Here is an 18788-nt window from a genome sequence, read left to right on the forward strand (position 1 = left end):
GGGAGAATGGAATGGGGCACTCCAATCTAGCAGGTGTGCCGGCATGGCTGTAGCAGGGAAATGGAGTGAGGAGACCCTTAGATGATTTGCTTGCCATTTAATGCCACCGGCCCCTCCTGCCCTGCACCTCTGCTTTCCGGCCCCTCCACCTGTCTCCCTCTCCTACTGAAGCTTCCCAATGGTCACCTCACTCCTCCCACCTTCCGCACCTCCTGTCCTCCTCCTTCCTCCCCGAACGGCTGCCCATCCCTTCTGGTCTCTCCCTGTGGCTCTCTCCCCGTCCCCCCCCCCCCCGCCCCCGGCCGGCCCGCGGGCTCCGCCCCGGCTCTCCCTCCTCCCCTCCAAGCCCCTCCTCCGCCGGTTGACATCAGCGCAGCCCGAAGGAGCCGCCGGGAGCCAAGAGGAGGAGCTGCCCCCGAGGTGGCCCCGGGAGAGGGGGAGTGGGGGGCGGCCAGCCCGAGCCAGGCCCGGAGCCCACGGTTCCGACGGGACCCAGCGGATCGTCCCTGGCGGGCACAGCAACAGCCTCGCCGCTCAGGTAGGAAGAGGTGGTGGAAGGGGACCAGCCCCGGGCCTTCCCCCAGCCGCCACCGGTTCTCCAGCTGGGGGGCCCCTTGACCCAAAGCCCCCCTCCACTCCGGTTGGAAGGAGGAGCTGGTTGCCTTGTTCCCCGTCCCTTTCCACCTAGGGAGTTTGGAGAAGGCCCAGGCAGTGGAAGTGAGGGGCCAGCTTTAGATGGTGGGGGGGGGGGGGGGGGGGGTGGGAAGGCACCTGTGCCCATGTGGGCCTTGCCTGGTGTGGGCTGGTTGTGCTCTGGTCCTGCCCACAGCCCAGTCAAGCAAAAAATGCGTGATGCATCCCCCCCGCCCGGACCCCCAACCCCTGGCCTTATTCCTCCTGTTCGGAACTCCCCGGGACCATCTCCCCAGGATGGGACTGTAGTGCATAATAAAGAATCTGAAATGCTCATAAGGCCCCCGGGGAGAGGAAGAGGGGGGCAGCCCTCCTCAATCAATCAATCAATCAATCAATCGTATTTATTGAGCGCTTACTGTGTGCAGAGCACTTTACTAAGCGCTTGGGAAGTACAAGTTGGCAACATATAGAGACAGTGGGCTCACAGTCTGCTTGGGATCTCCACTTTCCTCCTACGATCTGTTCAGTGGCTTGGTTGGGACTGCCGCTCCCATTCTCAGGAGTCCTTGGTGGACTCCAAAGCCCGTGCTCTTTCCACTTGTTTTGATGTGTATATATATATTTCTATTTATATTGATGCCTGTTTACTCGTTTTGATGTGCATATATATATATAATTATATTTATACTGATGCCTGTCTACTCGTTTTGATGTGCATATATATATAATTCTATTTATACTGATGCCTGTTTACTCGTTTTGATGTGCATATATATATATATAATTCTATTTATATTGATGCCTGTTTACTCGTTTTGATGTGCATATGTACATAATTCTATTTATATTGATGCCTGTTTACTCGTTTTGATGTGCATATGTACATAATTCTATTTATATTGATGCCTGTTTACTCGTTTTGATGTGCATATGTACATAATTCTATTTATATTGATGCCTGTTTACTCGTTTTGATGTGCATATATATATATAATTCTATTTATATTGATGCCCGTTTACTCGTTTTGATGTGCATATGCCTATAATTCTACTTATTTATATCGATGATTTATATTGATTTATATTGATTCCTCCTTCTCGACTGGGAGCCCGTTGTGGGGGAGGGACCGTCCCTATATGTTGCCGACTTGTACTTCCCAAGCACTTAGTACAGTGCTCTGCACACAGTAAGCGCTCAATAAATACGATTGAATGAATGAATGAGTGAATGAATGAGCGTGGTTCTTGCGATAAGTACGGGTTGATATGTACAGGAAAGCAGAAGCGGATGTATGCATGCTATAGGGGTGTCGGTAGAAGGGTGGGGCGTGCAGGATACAGGGGAGTATGCACTGATGTGTGTATTTGGGGTGTGTTCAGGTATGGAGGTGTGTCTGTGTGTGCCAGGTATAGGGGAGGTTTGTATATGTAGCTTGGCCTTTTCAAGAGGGCTAGAGAACTGAGTTGTAGTCCTTAGCTCCTGGGGAGATGAAGTGTCTCTACTCTCTCTTGTCTTTGAAGTCTGGGGGACCAAAGGCAGGCAGAGCCATCATCTCCCCTGCCCACCCTTGAGATTCTGTTGCTGTGGAAGCACTGCTCTCCCCCCCCCCACCCCCCACGGTCATTTCTTGAACTTCCTCCACCTCTGCAACAGAGGCTCTGTACACAGTGGGTGCTCAATTAGTACTTGATGAGGAAGGGCAGACCAACATCCACAGCTGACTTTCTCTAGGAAAGTCACATTCTCATATTCTCCTCTATCAGGGCCGGGGACAGAATGACGCTTGGAGGGGAAGAAGCTTCGGGCACCTCAGAAGAGGAATTTGTTGGTTTTGTCAAGCTAAAAGACAGCTGGTAGCTGGGCTACGGTAGAGAGCTGAGGTTGCTCGGGGCTTTTTTTATTTTGTCTTTAGGGAATTTAAGTGCTTACTATGTGCCGGGCACCGTTCTAAGCACTGAGGTAGATAGAAGCCAATCAATTTGGCCACAGTCCCTGTCCCACGTGTCCAAGGTTACATGGCAGATAAGTGGCAAAGCCAGAATTAACACTCAAATCATCTGATTCCCAGGCCCGTGGTCTCTGCTGTAGGCCATGCTGCTTCTCAGGGGCTTGAGCAGACTGTACGGGGCTGGGGAGGAATCCAGGTGGAGGGATTTTTATTTTTTCCCACAGTTTCTCTTTGAAGGCCCTCAGCATCCCATTGGCTAGCAATAATTAATAATAATGGTGCTTACTCTGTGCCAGGCTCTGCACCAAGCGCTGGGGGTAGATACAAGGTAATCAGGTTGGACACAGTTCCTGTCCCACGTAATAACAATAACGGTGGCATTTGTTAAGCGCTTACTATGTGTAAAGCACTGTTCTAAGCGCTGGGGAGGTTACAAGGTGATCAGGTTGTCCCACGGGGGGCTCACAGTCTTAATCCCCATTTTGCAGATGAGGGAACTGAGGCCCAGAGGAGTGAAGTGATTTGCCCCAAGTCACACAGCTGACAATTGGCGGAGCGGGGATTTGAACCCATGACCTCTGACTCCAAAGCCCGGGCTCTTTCCACTGAGCCACGCTGCTTCTGGGGCCCCACAGTCTAAGTGGGAGGAGTGACTTGCCCAAGGTCCCGCAGCAGGGAAGTAGCAGAACTGGAATGAGAACCCGGGTCCTCTGACTCTCGGGCCCATTTTCTTTCCATTAGGCCCCGCTGTTTCTCACTGCTGGAGACCTGCACGCTGTGGTGAGACAGGCGGGGGAGAGGGGGTAAAAGAGAAAGAGTTTGTCTTCGGTGGAACCCATCCCACAGTTAGGCACTTTGTCCATCACGGTAAAGTGGCTGAAGGGCGGTCTCAGAATCTTCTAATGGACACCTTACTGTAAGGCAGAGTGCTGTACTAGGTGCTTGGGAATACAGAAGACAAAGTCCCTGACCTCCAAGAACAAATATCTGAAGGCGGGGAGATAGCCAGACACCGTTTGCCAAACGCAGCGTGGCTCAGTGGAAAGAGCACGGGCTTTGGAGTCAGAGGTCATGGGTTCGAATCCTGGCTCTGCCACTTGTCAGCTGTGTGACTTTGGGCAGGTCACTTCACTTCTCTGTGCCTCAGTTCCCTCATCTGTACAATGGGGATGAAGACTGTGAGCCCCCTATGGGACAACCTGATCACCTTGTAACCTTCGCACATAGTATTATTATTATAAATAGTACAATAGTATTATTATTATAAAAGAAGAAGTGTAGCCACGAATGATAAAAACAAAAGAAAATCGCTCAGTAGATTTTTCCAAAAGCCCAGATCTACCCCTGGGCGCTAAAGCAGCTGTTAGGGTGCCGTCACCAAGAAGGCGGGAGTTAATCAGGGTCTGAAGGGGAGAGGGGCTGGCAGCCTAGAGGGCCCCTTCCCATTTCCCGCAGTAGAGGCCAGGAGGTGGGAGTAGATGGAGACTGGACTCTCTGTACTGGCTATCACAGGGATGAGTGACCGTGTCTCAACCTCGATCTTGTGGAGAGGTCAGAGGGAGGAGGTTATCTTCCCTTTCCACAGTCCCTCCTGCTCACCCGGTTTCTCAGATGGGTGAACTGTACAAATCCGCCATTTCTCCTTCAGGGGTCCTGGACCAAGTCTCTGCCCCTCTCTGGGCTTCAGTTTTCTAATATGCAAAAGGTGAGGGGGAGAAGAGTCCCCCATAATTCTGACTTTGGCAAGTCCAGTGGCCGATAGGGAGTGGTGTCCAGTGGTCTGGGATAACGATACTGTAATTTGAAACAGGACCAGGGCCAGGAGAGCAGAACAGAGCATTGGATTCAAAAAAAAGCAGAGGCCTCGGATCAGGGAACAAACCTCTGGGAGAATCCGGAGCAGGTTCTCGTCCCTCACTCAGAGCTAGGCTGGGGAGGCGGAGGTGAGCAGGAGAAAACCTGGAGCCAGGCTGGCAGCTTAGGGCACGGGTTAAGCCAGGGCCACTTGCTCATTTTGAGCGCAAATTCCCAGTAGAAGGGATCTAAGAGAGGACAAAAATAGCCTGAGGCAGGGAGAAAGGGAGGGCAGGGGCCAGCTTGCAGGGAGCATCTCGGTTCCACCAGGGTGTCCGGCTGCGCCCATCGGGGCGGGGCAGAGCGGAGGCCCAGGCCTGAAAAGACGTGTGTGTGGCGGGGCGGGTGGACCTTGGGAGCGCTTGCTGCAACTGCCGTTGTTATAGCAACTGTGCAAATGGAGCTATTTAAAAATGTGGTTCAAGAAGAGCCTGAGGTAGAGGAAGCTGGGGAAGCTGATTTCAGAAAGAGAAAGGTAGAGGAATCAGACAAGAGGCACCAAGTGGCCAGAGGTCTCGTATTATACTAGGCAGCCTGGTTTTCAGCTGGCCTGTCCGCTGACTGGCTCCAAAATGGTATCGGATGCTTTTGTGCCCAGTTTTTGATTTTTGGTGCCAAGCCTCCCTCCGCCATGGCTCCTGCCACCACGTTCTGTGGCTTAGACGCTGCCCAGACTTCATGCAGACCTGCGATTGGGTCAGAGTACCCTAAAGGGAACACATTAGGTTTCCACAAGAAGCAGCATGGCCTAGCAGACAGAGCACGGGCCTGGGGGTCAGAAGACCTAGGTTCTCATCCCAGTTCTGCCTGCTGGGTGACCTTTCTGGGCCTCAGTTTCCTCATCCATAAAAGGGGGATGAAATACCTGTTCTCCTGCTCTCTTGGAGTGTAAGTCCCACGTGGAACAGGGATTGTGTCCAGCCAGATTATCTTGTATCTACCCCAGTGCATAGTACAGTGTTTGGCACACGGTAAGCTCTTAGCATACCCCAATTATCATTTGCTTTGGGCTGATTTGGGCCACACGGTAGCCGTGTGCCATCATCCCATCACATTAGGTGCTAGTGAAGCGTGTGTGACGTCATATGCATCTTGGGGTCCAGTTTTTTGGTGTGCCATCGCTGGCCACCTTTGGTGGCGGGTGGGGTGGGGGGCGTGATAATAATAACAGTGTTGGTATTTGTTAAGTGCTTACGATGTGCCAAGCACTGTTCTAAGCACTGGGGTAGATACAAGATAATCAGGTTATCCCATGTGGGGCTCAGAGTCTTCATCCCCATTTTACAGATGACGTAACTGAGGCCCAGAGAAGTTAAGTGACTTGCCCAAGGTCACACAGCTGACAAGTGGTGGAGCCGGAATTAGAACCCACAACCTCTGGCTCTGGAAGGGCTTCTGGGGGCAGAGGGTGGCTGGCGGACCATCCCTCAAGGCTCAGGTTTGCCTCCTCCCGGCCTCCCCGGCGGCAGTGCGGACCCTTCACTCTCTCTGACACCGTTCAGCCTAGTAGCTGCCGTGGCGGAGGTCAGGGGGATGGCCGTCTGCTGGGACGGAAGCGGTGATGCCTGGGCTCTGTAGCGGAGCTCTGCAGCCCACCCAGCTTCAGGGAGAAGTGGGGCTGAGGCTTGGGTCCTTTTCCCTAGGAGCCCTGGCAGCAGCAGCAGCAGCAGCAGCAGCAGCAGGGGGTCAGTGGGCGATGCCCCGGGCAGGGGACGGCCCCAGCTGGAAGAAGCAAGCGGAGGACATTCGGGACATCTATGACTTCCGGGATGTTTTGGGCACGTGAGTGCTGCCCCAGGGGTGGGGTTAGAATGGGGGCAGGGGTTGGAGCCTGGGCCAGCCTGGGGGTGTAAGCCTCCCTTACTCGGCCTCTGGAGGTGTGGGGAGGCGTTGGAGGTTTGAACTCCCTTTGGAGATTCCGAGGCCTGGGACCGTGCGTGCGGGACTTTGAAGGAGGTTTCCGTGTGGGGACGATGAGGAGCGGACTGTCCCGGTCTCCGAGTCTGAGCCTTTGGAAGCCAGGCTAGATTTTACCAAAGGTGCATTTCCGTTGGCCGGAGCACTTCAGCTACGTCCCACCGGCTCCTTGGCAGCTTCCCATTCGTATTAGGCTTGACAGAAGCAAGAGGACACAGCTGCAGCCCTAGTGGGCGGGCAGTCAGTCAGTGTTCCCACCTGCCCACCCAGCCGGGGCCCAGGAGCCAGGGCAAGGTGGGCCGCTTCCTATCTATTTAGCCCTGAGGTCGGCTGCCTCAAGGGGAAATTAGAGGCACCTGGCCACTGCCACTCAGTTCCCCGCCACCCCCTCTCTGCTCCCTTACCCCGCCCTCCACAGACCCTTTCCTGAGCTGGGTTGGGAGCTGCGGTCCCAACACTCTGCTCTGTCTTCCGCTTTCAACTGGGGGAAGCTAGGCAGCAGCTTCCTCTTGGTGATTTGTAAGGGTGAGAGTCCAGTTGTTGAAGGAGAAGTGAGGGGAGGAGCAGAGAGAGCAGGGGTGGCAGGGAAGGCCAGGGGTGGGGGGGAGAGGGGAAGGGGGGACGCCCCCACCCTAGCTTTCCTAGGAGACTTGTTCCTCGGGACAGGGAGTCACCCGGACCGAGTTCCTGTCTCTCTGCTCCTAGTCCCCTCGGGGGGAGCCCCGCCCTGCTCAGGAAGGGCCCAGATGACCAAGGCCTCCCTCTGCTGTGGCTGTGACCTCCATCCCGCTTAGACCCCCAACTAGGCCGTGGCAGGAGAAGACCTCCCCTGTGAGCCCCACCGTGGGGGGAGGTAGACTTTGGGGAGCCCTCGACTATTCCAGTTGACTGCAGGGTAGAACCTCTCCAGCCCTGCCTGGGGGAACCAGCTGCAGGTTGGATAGGGAGGAAGTGGGGGAGCCCTGGGAACAGGTGGCACTCACGTGACTGCAACTGGCATCAGGGGCGGGGGTACCCGCCGGGTGCAGCAACCTGGCACTCTAGAAGTATTTACCTTCCAGGGAGGTGCTGGGAACCCTAGATAAGAGCCAATGCCCCATTTCCCAGAAGCTTTATTCCTGGTCTCCCTCCCTGCCGTTGCCTGCCAGCTGAGGGACAGGCTCTCACATTTGCCTCAGAAAGAAATCTAATCAGGGAGCCTGTCTGAGCAGAGCCCTAAGGGCCTCCTCCTCCTCCGCCTCCCTCCACCCTGGCCCCTCATTCAGAGCCATTTTCTTGGGGGAATTCATAACCAGAAAGGGGGAGGAAGGGGAAAATGGTAGAGGATCTCCCTCCCTCTCCCTCTACTGCATTTCGCAGGACTCTGCCCCTCTCTCCCCCTCCGCTCCCAACTCTGGTCCCACTGCCTGAGTCTGGCTACGGTCCGGCCCTCCCTCACTGGCAGGCAAGTGAGTGGCTGGGGAGTGCTGCTGGGAGAGGAGGCAAGAGCCCGAATCCTCTTGAGGATGTCTGGACCAAGGTTTAACCTTATTGCCCATTTTCATTTCTGCTTGCAACCCGAGCCAGCAGTGTCCTTGGGGCTCAGGGCCTCAGACTTGGGCGACAGCATCCGGGGGAGGGGAAATTCTCAAACCTTGTTCTTTCTGCTCCCTGGAGCTGAGTGCGTGGGGCTGGGCCCCTAGCAAATGGCCCCCGGGGGCTGCCCACAGTCTCACCCTACCGTCTGGCCCGGGCAGCGGGGCGTTCTCCGAGGTGATGCTGGCCGAGGAGAAGACCACGCAGAAGCTGGTGGCCATCAAGTGCATCGCCAAGAAGGCCCTGGAGGGGAAGGAGAGCAGCATTGAGAATGAGATTGCAGTGCTGCACAAGTGAGTGTGTGCAGAGGAGCTGGGGGGCCAGGTGCCCCAGGTCCCTCCCTTCTCCCCGCTCCAGGATCCACTTCCCCCAAGACTACGGCTTCCAACCCCTTTTCCTCCATGCCATGGGTCCTTTTCTCACCTCCTGGACTCCTCCCCACAATCTTCTACCCCTTTCTGGGGCCCCTCCCCCTCTATTGGCCTTCTCCCCCTCCACCAAGCCAGGAGAGCCAAGGCAGGCCCCACAACCTCTCCAGTCCCTCTCTAAGCCAGGGCTGCCTCTCATCAGAGTGGACCTTCCTGGTGCTTACAGCCTGAATGTCTGGCCTGGAGCCTCTGCCCATCTCCTAGAAAGGCCCCTAGCTTTTCCCCACTTAAGGAGTTTCAGCCCCCAGACCAAGAATTGAAGGATGAAGAAACCAAACAAAAACCATCCAAAAACAGACCAAAACCTCCCCCCAAAACCAGTGCCAGGCTTCCCACCACACCTTAGCCCTGGCTAGTGTCTGGTATCTATCCATCTGCAGAATCATTCCCAAATCCTATTGTTAACAATAAATTACAGTTGAATAATGGTGGTGATAATACTACTAATAATAAGGATGATGATGGTATTTGTTAAGTGCTTACTAGGTGCCAAGCACCGTTGTAAGAGCTGATAATGAACTCGGTTCAGCCCTGCAAATTCCAATCCTAGATCTCACGCACCTTTCAAAAGTGGGGAGACTCAGCTCAGTGTCACGACCATTAGTGTTGATAACGTTAGCAATGGCACCACAGGGGGGAAGCAAACAGGGGTGGGGTAAGACGGAAAGGGGACGTGACAGAAGTTCATAAAATTAAAAATGGTGCGTTCAGGGCAAAGATGGGAGTTATTTACCAAATCCCACACCAGCAGCACAGGGGCTACCCACTGAAGCTCAAAGGTGGTAGGTTCATAACAAGCAAAAGGAAACACTTCTTCACCCAGTGGGGTAGTTAACGGACAGAATTGGTTACCACAGGAAGTTGTACAGGCTGAAAATAACCAGCAACTTCAAGAGTGGTCCTGAGCGGGTTACTAGAGGGAAAGGCGGGGATCTAGAGGGGAAAAGTTAGGGCCGTTGGATGGCCCGTCCCTATGCACGAGGATGGCCGCCAAGGAGGGCAACCAGCCCGCGGTTCTTCCAAGCATCCCGCTGCCGCCGTCGGAGGCCAAACCCGGGGCTGGGTGGACCACGGGTCTGGCTCGGTAATGGCCTTGCTCACGGGCTTCTGGTCTACTCACAAAAGCGTCGATGGTTGGGGGTTCTGAAGAGCTCTGTGTGCTCCCTGGCTGTAGGGGCCTACAGAATGAGATGAGAAGCCAGTCCTTGGCTTTGAGGTGTTTTTGTTTTGGGGGTGTGGTGTTTTTTTTTTTCTATGTAGTTGGTAAGTGATACTTGTTAAGCACTTACTGTGTGCCAGGCACTGTACTGAGCACTTGGGGTAGAGACAAGCCAAGCAGGTTGGACACAATCCCTGTCCCACTTGGGGCTCACAGTAGGAGGGAGTTGGTGTTTCTGCTCTGTCCCATCATCCTCGTCGGGTTCTGCCAAGCATAGAGGGTAGGCAGGTAGCCCTGGCTCCCCCCGCCACTCCGAACACTCACCCATTTCCCTTTTGCTTCCAGGATTAAACATCCCAACATCGTGGCTCTGGATGATATTTATGAGAGTGGCGGTCACCTCTACCTCATCATGCAGCTGTGAGCGCTCTGGCTTTGCCGCCTCACCCCCCGTTCTGTTCCCCCAGTCCTCCTCCCGTGCATTCATTCAATCGTATTTCTTGAGCGCTTACTGTGTGCAGAGCACTGTACTAAGCGCTCGGGAAGTACAAGTTGGCAACATATAGAGACGGTCCCTACCCAACAGTGGGCTCACAGTCTAGAAGGGTACATGTACCCTCCCCATAGGCACATCCCAGCATTTAGGGGAACAGCATCGTAGCCCATCTGAGACTCCCTGGAGCAAGGGCCAGGGGCAGTGCTGGGCACGGAGGAGAGTCTGGAGGCTAGCTAGTGAGAGCCCACTGTGTGCAGACCACTACACTAGCACATGGGAGGGCACAATGCAAGAGTTGGTAATAATAATAATAATAATGATAATGGCATTTATTAAGCGCTTACTATGTGCAAAGCACTGTTCTAAGCACTGGTTAGACACGTTCCCTTGCCCATAACGAGCTTACAGTCTCAGAGGGAGAAAGAGACATCACTATAAATAATTTCTAGATAACGCGCAGAAGTGCTGAGAGGGGGGTGAGAAGCAGCACGGCTCAGTGGAAAAGAGCATGGGCTTTGGAGTCAGAGGTCATGGGTTCAAATCCCGGCTCCACCAATTGTCAGCTGTGTGACTTGGGGCAAGTCACTTAACTTCTCTGTGCCTCAGTTACCTCATCTGTAAAATGGGGATTAAGACTGTGAGCCCCCCGTGGGACAACCTGATCACCTTGTAACCTCCCCAGCGCTTAGAACAGTGCTTTGCACATAGTAAGCGCTTAATAAATGCCATCATTATTATTATTATTATTATTATTATTATTATTAAATGCCCAAAGGCCACGGATCCCCCTATGGGGCTTGGGCTCCCCTTTGAGGTGGGGGGGTTGGGTGAGCAGGGGGTGGTGGCTGCTCCTCTCTCCCTGGACTCCCCAATCCATCCCCATTGCCGCTGGTGGTTGGCGCTGCCAGGCGGTGTGTGGTTCAGTCTGAGCTGGCTACTCACCACAGGGTCTCGGGGGGAGAGCTATTTGACCGCATCGTTGAGAAAGGTTTCTACACGGAGCGCGACGCCAGCCGCCTCATCCGCCAGGTACTGGATGCTGTCAAATACCTCCATGACATGGGCATTGTGCACCGGGACCTCAAGGTAAGACCTGGCCCACCCCATCGTGCCCAGCGTGCCCCCAGGGGAGCAGGGAGGTGATGGGGAGATGAGGCCCCTACAGGGCAGGGAGAAAAGGCAGCTAAGTCTCCCAGAGACTCTTCCCCTCTAATTTCTCCCCACAGCCAGAGAACTTGTTGTACTACAGCCTGGAGGAGGACTCCAAGATAATGATCAGTGACTTTGGGCTGTCCAAGATGGAAAGCTCAGGGAGCGTCCTGTCGACCGCTTGCGGCACGCCGGGATATGTGGGTAGGGGCTCCTCTCCATCTGGTAGGAGGAGGAGGCCAAGAGGCTCAGGATGGTCTTTGCCTCAGCATGCCGAAGAGGGTGGCAGCTGGGAGGCGGGGCTTGGGATGTGGGAGCTGCCCCCTCGAAGGGTGGGGAGGGCTGGTAATTCCATCAGGCTGCTAGCCCATCGTACTCCCCCCCCCCCCCCCCGCCCCACCTGCCCCTCCCCACAGCCCCGGAGGTGCTTGCTCAGAAGCCTTATAGTAAGGCTGTGGATTGCTGGTCCATTGGAGTCATCGCCTACATCCTGTGAGTGGGGATCTTCAGGGGACAGGAAGGAAGGGAAGGGGGAAGTCCCAACTAGGGAATCCCAGGGGTAAACTGGTCACTTGGGAAGCAGCGCGGCCCGACAGAAAGCGCATGGGCCCGGGAGTCGGAGGGCCTGGGTTCTGCCGTTTACGTGCGGTGTGATCTTGGGCTAGTTGCCTGACTTCTCTGGGCCTCAGTTTCCTCCTCTGTCAAAGGGGAAGTTGATATCTGTTCTCCCTCCCGCTTAGACTGTGAGCCCCATGTGGGACAGGGACTGCGTCCATCCTGACGCTCTTGTGTCTGCCCCAGTGTTTCGTGCAGCGTTTGGCACACAGTAAACCTCATCATCATCACCATCATCACCCCCCTCTCCTCTCATTTCCCTCCCCAGGCTCTGAGGTTACTTTTCTCTCTTCTCTCACACCAGGCTTTGTGGTTATCCCCCTTTCTACGATGAGAATGATGCCAAGCTCTTTGAGCAGATCCTCAAGGCTGAGTATGAGTTTGACTCTCCATACTGGGACGCCATCTCTGACTCTGGTACTAGGAGCTTCACCCTGAAGCCTATGAGTCCTTGTCTTTCTGATTCCCCTCTCCTTCCCGCCCCCGCCCGCCACCATCCCGCTACAAGTTGGCCAGGCAAGATATGCCCCACTGGGCTTCCCTCTGCCCTGGTCCACCCCACCCGCCATCTCTTGCCTCAATCGCCACAGCTGTCGAGAAGAGGTCCGGGGCTGGGAGGGTGGGGGGCGGAGGGGGGTGGTCAGAGCGCCAGGGCGCAGCAGGGGGCCCGGGGTCTGTTGCTGACGGATGTGTCCCGGCTCCGTGTCCAGCCAAAGACTTTATCCAGCACCTGATGGAGAAGGACCCGGGAAAGAGGTTCACTTGTGAGCAAGCCCTGCAGCACCCATGGTGAGTTGGGAGGCCCCCGGGGGCAGGCTTTCCCCCAGGCCTCTGCAGACCCTCACCCCACCAGCAGCAGGAGCGGGGCTCTGCCCTGGCTTGGGGAGCTTTTCCGTTGGAGCTGAATCCCCAGCAGAGAACGCTAAGGGAGGGGTCACCCAGCCCAGCCCAGCCCCTGCCTCCTTCTGGCCAGCAGGGAGGCGAGCCCAGCTCATCGGACCCTGGTCCTGAGAGCGCCTCTCTTCCACTACTGACTGGTGCCGGGGACTGAGTCGCTGTCACTGGCCCCATCTCCTCTCCCCGCAGGATTGCCGGGGACACGGCCCTGGACAAGAACATCCACCAATCTGTCAGCGAGCAGATCAAGAAGAACTTTGCCAAGAGCAAGTGGAAGGTGCAACCCTGGGGCTGGTACAGCCCCTTCCTTCCCCACTCCCGCCCCCGCCCCCCCCCCAGCTCCCATAGGGTAGCGGTGCCTGTCCTTCTGCTCCCCACCCCAGCAGCCACAGGCCCAGGGCCGAAACACCATGCATTGTGGGTGAGGCTTGGGTCTGGGGAGCAGGGGGAGTGCTCTGGGGCACCGGGCATCCCCTCACCCTTTCCTCTTGGCACAGCAAGCCTTCAATGCCACTGCTGTGGTAAGGCACATGAGGAAGCTGCAACTTGGGACCAGTCAGGAGGGGCCCGGACAGACCACTCCAACCAGCCCATGCCCTGGACAACTGCTGATGCCCATGGCGGGCAGCGGTGAGGCTGATAGGCCGGGGCCGGGGTGGGCCCGGACCCTGCTGGGATGCTGTCCAACTCGGATCACCCTCCCCCCCCGCCCCCCCACCCAGGCTGGTGGCAAGGGACTGGGGACAATCCTCCCGCCACACCACCGGGGCCAGACTGGGCCTGTGCTGCCCCTCGGCTCCCTTCAGGGGTCTATCCTCTTAAGGCAGGGAGGCTGCCCCTGGGGCCTGAGGTATTTTTTCCCCCCCTGCAGGTTCCCCAACCGGCTGCTGCCGGGGCTGCTGCGCAGAGACCTCTCCAGCACCTCCCACCCCAACCCCTCCCCGATTTTAGGGTTGCTTGATGGCAGCCACTTCCTCAGCCCTGGAGACGTGTGGGGGTGTCCAGGGCCTAGGTGTGAGGCTGAGGGAGAAGGGTTGTGTGAGGTGGGGGGGGCCTGCTGCAGGGCCTGGCCCTGACGTAGACATCTCGCACTCTCAGCTGACCGTGGGTCACTTCTAGCAGTTGGCCTGGAGACAGAGGGTGAGAGGTGGGACCCAGTTGACTAAACCCTTCTACCCTCCCCTTGCCCTCCTTCCCCAGCTTTAAGGCAACCCTCTCCCCTTCCTTTCACAGAGCAGAAGCCAGGGCTGGGGTCTCTCTCCTTTTTCCCTGCTTTGGCCTCGCTTGAGAGCAGGTGTTACCCTGGGTGGACGAGAATCGGGGTGCAGATGGTAGCTGCTGTAAAGTCTAGATGAGGCTGGACAGTCACCCTTCTGCCTGGCTGCTTCTCCTCACCCCCAGCCAGAGCCTCTTGGAGGGTGCAGAGGGCAGGTGTGTCTAAGGCAGAATGAGTCTCTCTACCCTCCCCACCCCCCAATCCTAGAGCAAAGGCTGCCCTCTGCCTGAGCCTTGCCCTGAGCCAGTAGTGAATGAGATCTGCTTCCAGCACTGTAGACCCCGCTTCCCTCCCCCCTCCCCCCCAGCTCCCCGGGCTCATGGCCTTACACTGCAAGGATGCTGGCAAGGTCAGATCCTGCCACTGCTCCCCTCCCCTTCCAACACACACTCACACTTTCCATAAAAAATGTTTCTATATTATTGTTGAATTAAAGGGAAGAGGTTAAAAACCATCCACGCTGTCCCTCCTTCCGGCCCTGAACCTTGAGTTACCCTGCTCGGCCGGGCCCGGCTCAGAGCTTTACTTCTTCTGGAGGACCGTGTGAAACAGTGGGAGTGAGACAGGGACAAACACAAAAACAAAAGTGTTGCCAACCAAAAAAAAAAAAAAAGAGTCTTTGTATGTGCACACTGTATGAGGACGTTGGCCCTGTACTGGCCTTTTTACTGAGGGTATGCGCATTCTCTCTCTCTCTGTTGAATTTCACTGCCAGTGCCACCTACTTTGCCTACAGAGGGCAACTGCCTATGATTCCTGAGGTCATCCAGTCCCTGAGGTAGCCACTGAGCCTTTTGTCCCCTCTGCTCCCAGTCACCCAAGACCAGCCCTGAGGAGGTGTTTGGGCTTAGACAGATGAAAGGAGGGGGTGAGGTGGGGTCAGGCTCACTGAGAAGCCTGGGGCTGGGCTGCTCCTAAGCCCTACTCTTTCAATCCATCCACCGCTGCCCCCCAACTCTCTGGAATGGCTTCATGCTGGACTACCAGCCCCCTCTGTCCTAGACCCAAGCCTCCTGGACCTTTTCTGGGGTGCACCCACACAGCACTCCTCTGTTCTCTGCTTTTTCTGTTTGAACTGCCGCTTCGAGGCCTGGGCTGGCTTCAGATCTGCACAGAACAGAACCTGGCAAGGGAAAGGAGGGGAACCGTTAGAAGCGGGGTGGAGGCAGAGCAGGAGGCAAGGGAATGCAGAAGTCACAGTAGGAGCCTCCCAGGGGGGTGAGGCTGATACTGACCGCTTGAGTCCAGCCAGCATAAGGGCCCCACAGATTCCGGAAAAAGTCACCTAAGGCCGAAGAAAAGATGCCGAAAAATGACTGGGGGTTAGGGTGCCCTTTCCCCCACATCTCCTCTTCTTTCCCCACCCTCTTCCCTTCCCCTACTCACCTAGTTCCCTGTTAGCCTTCTCACTCACACTCTTGCATCCAGAAGCTGGCTGCCACTGGTAATCCCTGTGGGCAATCTGCCAGACATGGGTGTCCACCGGTACGGCCCCAGGCTTGTCCAGCGCCATGAGGCACACGCAGTCTGCCACCTCCAACAGAGTGCAGCAGCACATCACTCCCAAGTCCCAGCTGGCCTGTCCCGCCGCCATATGTCATTCTATGCCCCGGGCCAGGAGTAGCCTATGGGGTGGAGACTGAGGCCTTACAAGCAGGGAATTTGGGGCCCCAGAGCCCTCATCTCATCAACAAGCTCAATTCTGCCCCCAGCCACAGTTCGGGTCCCCCAGGACAGTAAAAGACCCAGGCTAAAGGAGGGAGCGGCCCCTCCAGCTTCACCGATCCACGGAGCCACGAGTGGCACACGGGTATAAAGGCCCCTGCGGTACCAGGCCTCACCTTAGCCCCAACTCCGGGCAGTGAGCAGAGTGCCTGCCGGGCCTCTGAGTAGGGAGCTGTGCGCAGTCTTTGTAGCCAGTCAGGCCCATGCACACCCAGGATGGTCTGGGCACTCTCACTCACAAACCTAGCCCGGTAGCCAAATCCCAGTGCCCTGAGCCGCTGTTTCACATCAGACCCTACGAGAAAGAGAGAGTGAGAGACAGACAGATGGACACACACACACACACACACACACACACACACACACACAGAGTTGGACAGTGAAGGGAAAGGGGGAGAGGGAATTGATGGGAGGGGGCCAACTCACCTGCCAGGGCTTGCAAGCTAGGAAAACTGTGATATGGCACTGAGTCCAAGCGGCAGAGCTGTGGACCAAAAGCCTCGCAGAGCTGCTCCACCATACGAGTGATACGAGAGATGTGATTGTTGGAGGAGCAGATGAAGGAGATGAGACACTCCACGGGATCCTGCCGTAGCAGCCGCACTCCTGTTAGGTAGATAGAGACAGCGACAGGGAAAGAGTGCCAGAGCACAAACTGGCTTTAGGCACGCCACAAGACAGCAGCTCCAATGCCCACTCCACAAGGCAGGATTTCCCTCTGCATGGGTCAGGCTGGGGTCAGTCTCTCTCTCTCTCTCTCTCTCCCACTCCCCCCACCCCAAGTTGGACTCAGGCCCCTTCCAACCAGGAAGTTAGCAACTTCCAGCCTCACTCTCAGGCAGGAGATGAGGAGGGGTGAAAGAATTACACAAGCACAGAAATCCATGTGTTTTTAAGGGGACTAGCAGTTCCAGCAGCCCATTTGGGCTTAGCTAGAATGGGGGTGACCCCAGGATTGTGGCCCATGCAGGACTCTACTCTGGGCCTCCTAGAAATCCTTCTCGGGGCAACTCACCCCTCAGTTCTGAACAACCTAGGGATCTGGGCTGAAGATGTGCCAATCCTGGGAGGACATATTGCTGTTCTACTACCTAATTATCAATGCACCACTCTGGGAAGGCCGGCTACTACAGTCCTCTACACTCACCCAAGAACTTCTGTGCCACTTGCCGGAAGTGCGGGTCTACAGAGCCCCAGTGTCGGTAAAGCTCTGCCAGCTGCACATCCAGTTGGAAGTACCGGTGCAGGATCTCCGGCTCCTCTGCTGTCTCCTTCCTGGGATCGGGGCTGCCGGCCTCTGCTTCATACACGGTGTAGTAGAGCCTCTCCTCAGCCTGGGTCAGCGTCCACACCCGACCCGCTAGGACACCAGTCCAGTACCCTGGGCTCTGCTCCCTCCACCTAGGATAAAGAGCCCAAGGCACCTCCAGCCCCTATCCCAACCAGCAAAATCCAAGAGTGCTGGGTGAGGGGCTCTTCCAGGTGATCATTTCAAACAATGTCCCGACGGGAGGGGGGAATGAGTTCCATGTGAGGGGATGGAGTATGCATTTTGAACTGTCCCTTTTCCTTCCCCCACCAAGGTCTGATCCTTGCTCCGCTACGCCACTCCTCTCTGAGGCTCGGTGTCTCGAGTTTCTCCTCTGAGCCATGGCCATGCCCCTCTCCCTAGGAGATTCTCAGGTTGGGGAAATGGAGCCCCTGGGCGGGAATGGCAGCAACGTGGCCTAGTGGGGCGTGGGTCCAACCTGATTACTCTCTGTCTACCCCAGCACTTAGTACAGTGCCTGGCACACAGGAAGCACTTAACAAATACGATAAAAAAAGGGGCCTATCCGATGGGAAGGGAAGAGAAGCAGAGCAACAGCGTAGCTTAGTGGAAAGATCATGGGCTTGGGTGTCAGAGGTCATGGGTTCTAATCGCTGCTCCGCCACTTGTCTGCTGTGTGACCTTGGGCAAGTCCCCTCACTTCTCTGTGCCTCGGTTACCTTATCTGTGAAACGGGGGTTACGGGGGCCGTGAGCCTCACGTAAGACGCGGACTGGGTCCAACCGGTGTATCCCGTATCTTTTCCAGTGCTTAGCACATACTATATGTTGCCAACTTGTACTTCCCAAGCGCTTAGTACAGTGCTCTGCACACAGTAAGCGCTCAATAAATACGACTGATTGATAGTAGGGGCCGAACAAATGCCTTCCCACGTACAAGAAGGAGGGGCGTTGCCTCCAGCCTACGTGAACCAGGGCATACTCACCGGAAGGACTGGCCAGAGGCCAGCACACGATCCAGGCTCAGCTCGGAGAGGGGACAGGGAATGGAAGCCCAGAGGGCAGGAGCGGAATAAAGGGTGCGGTGCCGCATGCTGCCCGGGAAGAAACCGCCCACCAATCCTCCGGGCCCGGCCCACCCCGGCCCAACGTCCCTCCGCCACTCCAAGCGGGGCGGGGAATCGCCTGCCGCCCCGGCCTCTCTACTGCGCTCGATAAGCGCTCTCCCAATCCGACGAGCCGGGCGGCCTGATCGCGCGAGAGTTGGGCGGCCTCCGCCCCGCCCCCCCCCCCCCCAGATAGCGGGAGGAAGGGGTGGGGCCTCCGCGGGCCGTTAGCTGGGGGGCGGCCACCCCATCAGAGAGGAAAACAGCTGCGCTTGGAAAGCTGGGGCCTGGAAAGGGGATGGATCAATCAATCAATCAATCGTATTTATTGAGCGCTTTTAATCAATCAATCGCATTTATTGAGCGCTCACTGTGTGCAGAGCACTGTACTAAGCGCTTGGGAAGTACAAGTTGGCAACAGATCCAGGCCCCCGCCTCACCGGCCTACAAGAACCCGCTGGAAGTTGAATCAGTCACTTCACGAATTATGGTATCGGTCAAGTGCTTGCTTACTGGAAGCAGCGTGGCTCGGTGGCAAGAGCCCGGGCTTTTGGAATCAGAGGTCACGGGTTCAAATCCCGCTCCGCCACTTGTCAGCTGGGTGACTTTGGGCGAGCCACTTCACTTCTCCGGTCAGCTGTAAAGTGGGGATGAAGACCGTGAGCCCCCCACCGTGGGACACCCTGATCACCTTGTAACCTCCCCAGCGCTTAGAACAGTGCTTTGCTCATAGTAAG

The 18788-nt window shown here is 56.2% G+C and overlaps 2 protein-coding genes across 2 annotated transcripts; one reads left to right on the plus strand and one right to left on the minus strand.

Moving 5' to 3' along the window:
- Nucleotides 1–384: 384 nt before the first annotated feature.
- On the plus strand, nucleotides 385–14405 carry CAMK1 (calcium/calmodulin dependent protein kinase I). The gene is made up of 12 exons (XM_038773039.1): nucleotides 385–538; nucleotides 6083–6221; nucleotides 8093–8224; nucleotides 9864–9938; nucleotides 10962–11100; nucleotides 11241–11367; nucleotides 11580–11655; nucleotides 12083–12195; nucleotides 12489–12567; nucleotides 12865–12952; nucleotides 13173–13305; nucleotides 13547–14405. The coding sequence occupies exons 2-12, from the start codon at nucleotides 6136–6138 to the stop codon at nucleotides 13624–13626; spliced, it is 1128 nt and encodes a 375-aa protein (XP_038628967.1). The 5' UTR covers nucleotides 385–538; nucleotides 6083–6135; the 3' UTR covers nucleotides 13627–14405.
- OGG1 (8-oxoguanine DNA glycosylase) lies at nucleotides 12419–18124 on the minus strand. Its single transcript, XM_038773040.1, has 8 exons — nucleotides 17932–18124; nucleotides 16824–17077; nucleotides 16103–16282; nucleotides 15793–15971; nucleotides 15338–15485; nucleotides 15187–15236; nucleotides 14991–15074; nucleotides 12419–12508 (listed from the first exon to the last, which is right to left on the minus strand). Exons 1-8 carry the CDS (start codon nucleotides 18036–18038, stop codon nucleotides 12419–12421), a joined length of 1092 nt encoding a protein of 363 aa, XP_038628968.1. The 5' UTR covers nucleotides 18039–18124.
- Nucleotides 18125–18788: the final 664 nt, after the last annotated feature.

Source organism: Tachyglossus aculeatus, chromosome X1 (assembly GCF_015852505.1).
Source record: "Tachyglossus aculeatus isolate mTacAcu1 chromosome X1, mTacAcu1.pri, whole genome shotgun sequence".
Classification (NCBI taxonomy): Eukaryota; Metazoa; Chordata; class Mammalia; order Monotremata; family Tachyglossidae; genus Tachyglossus; species Tachyglossus aculeatus.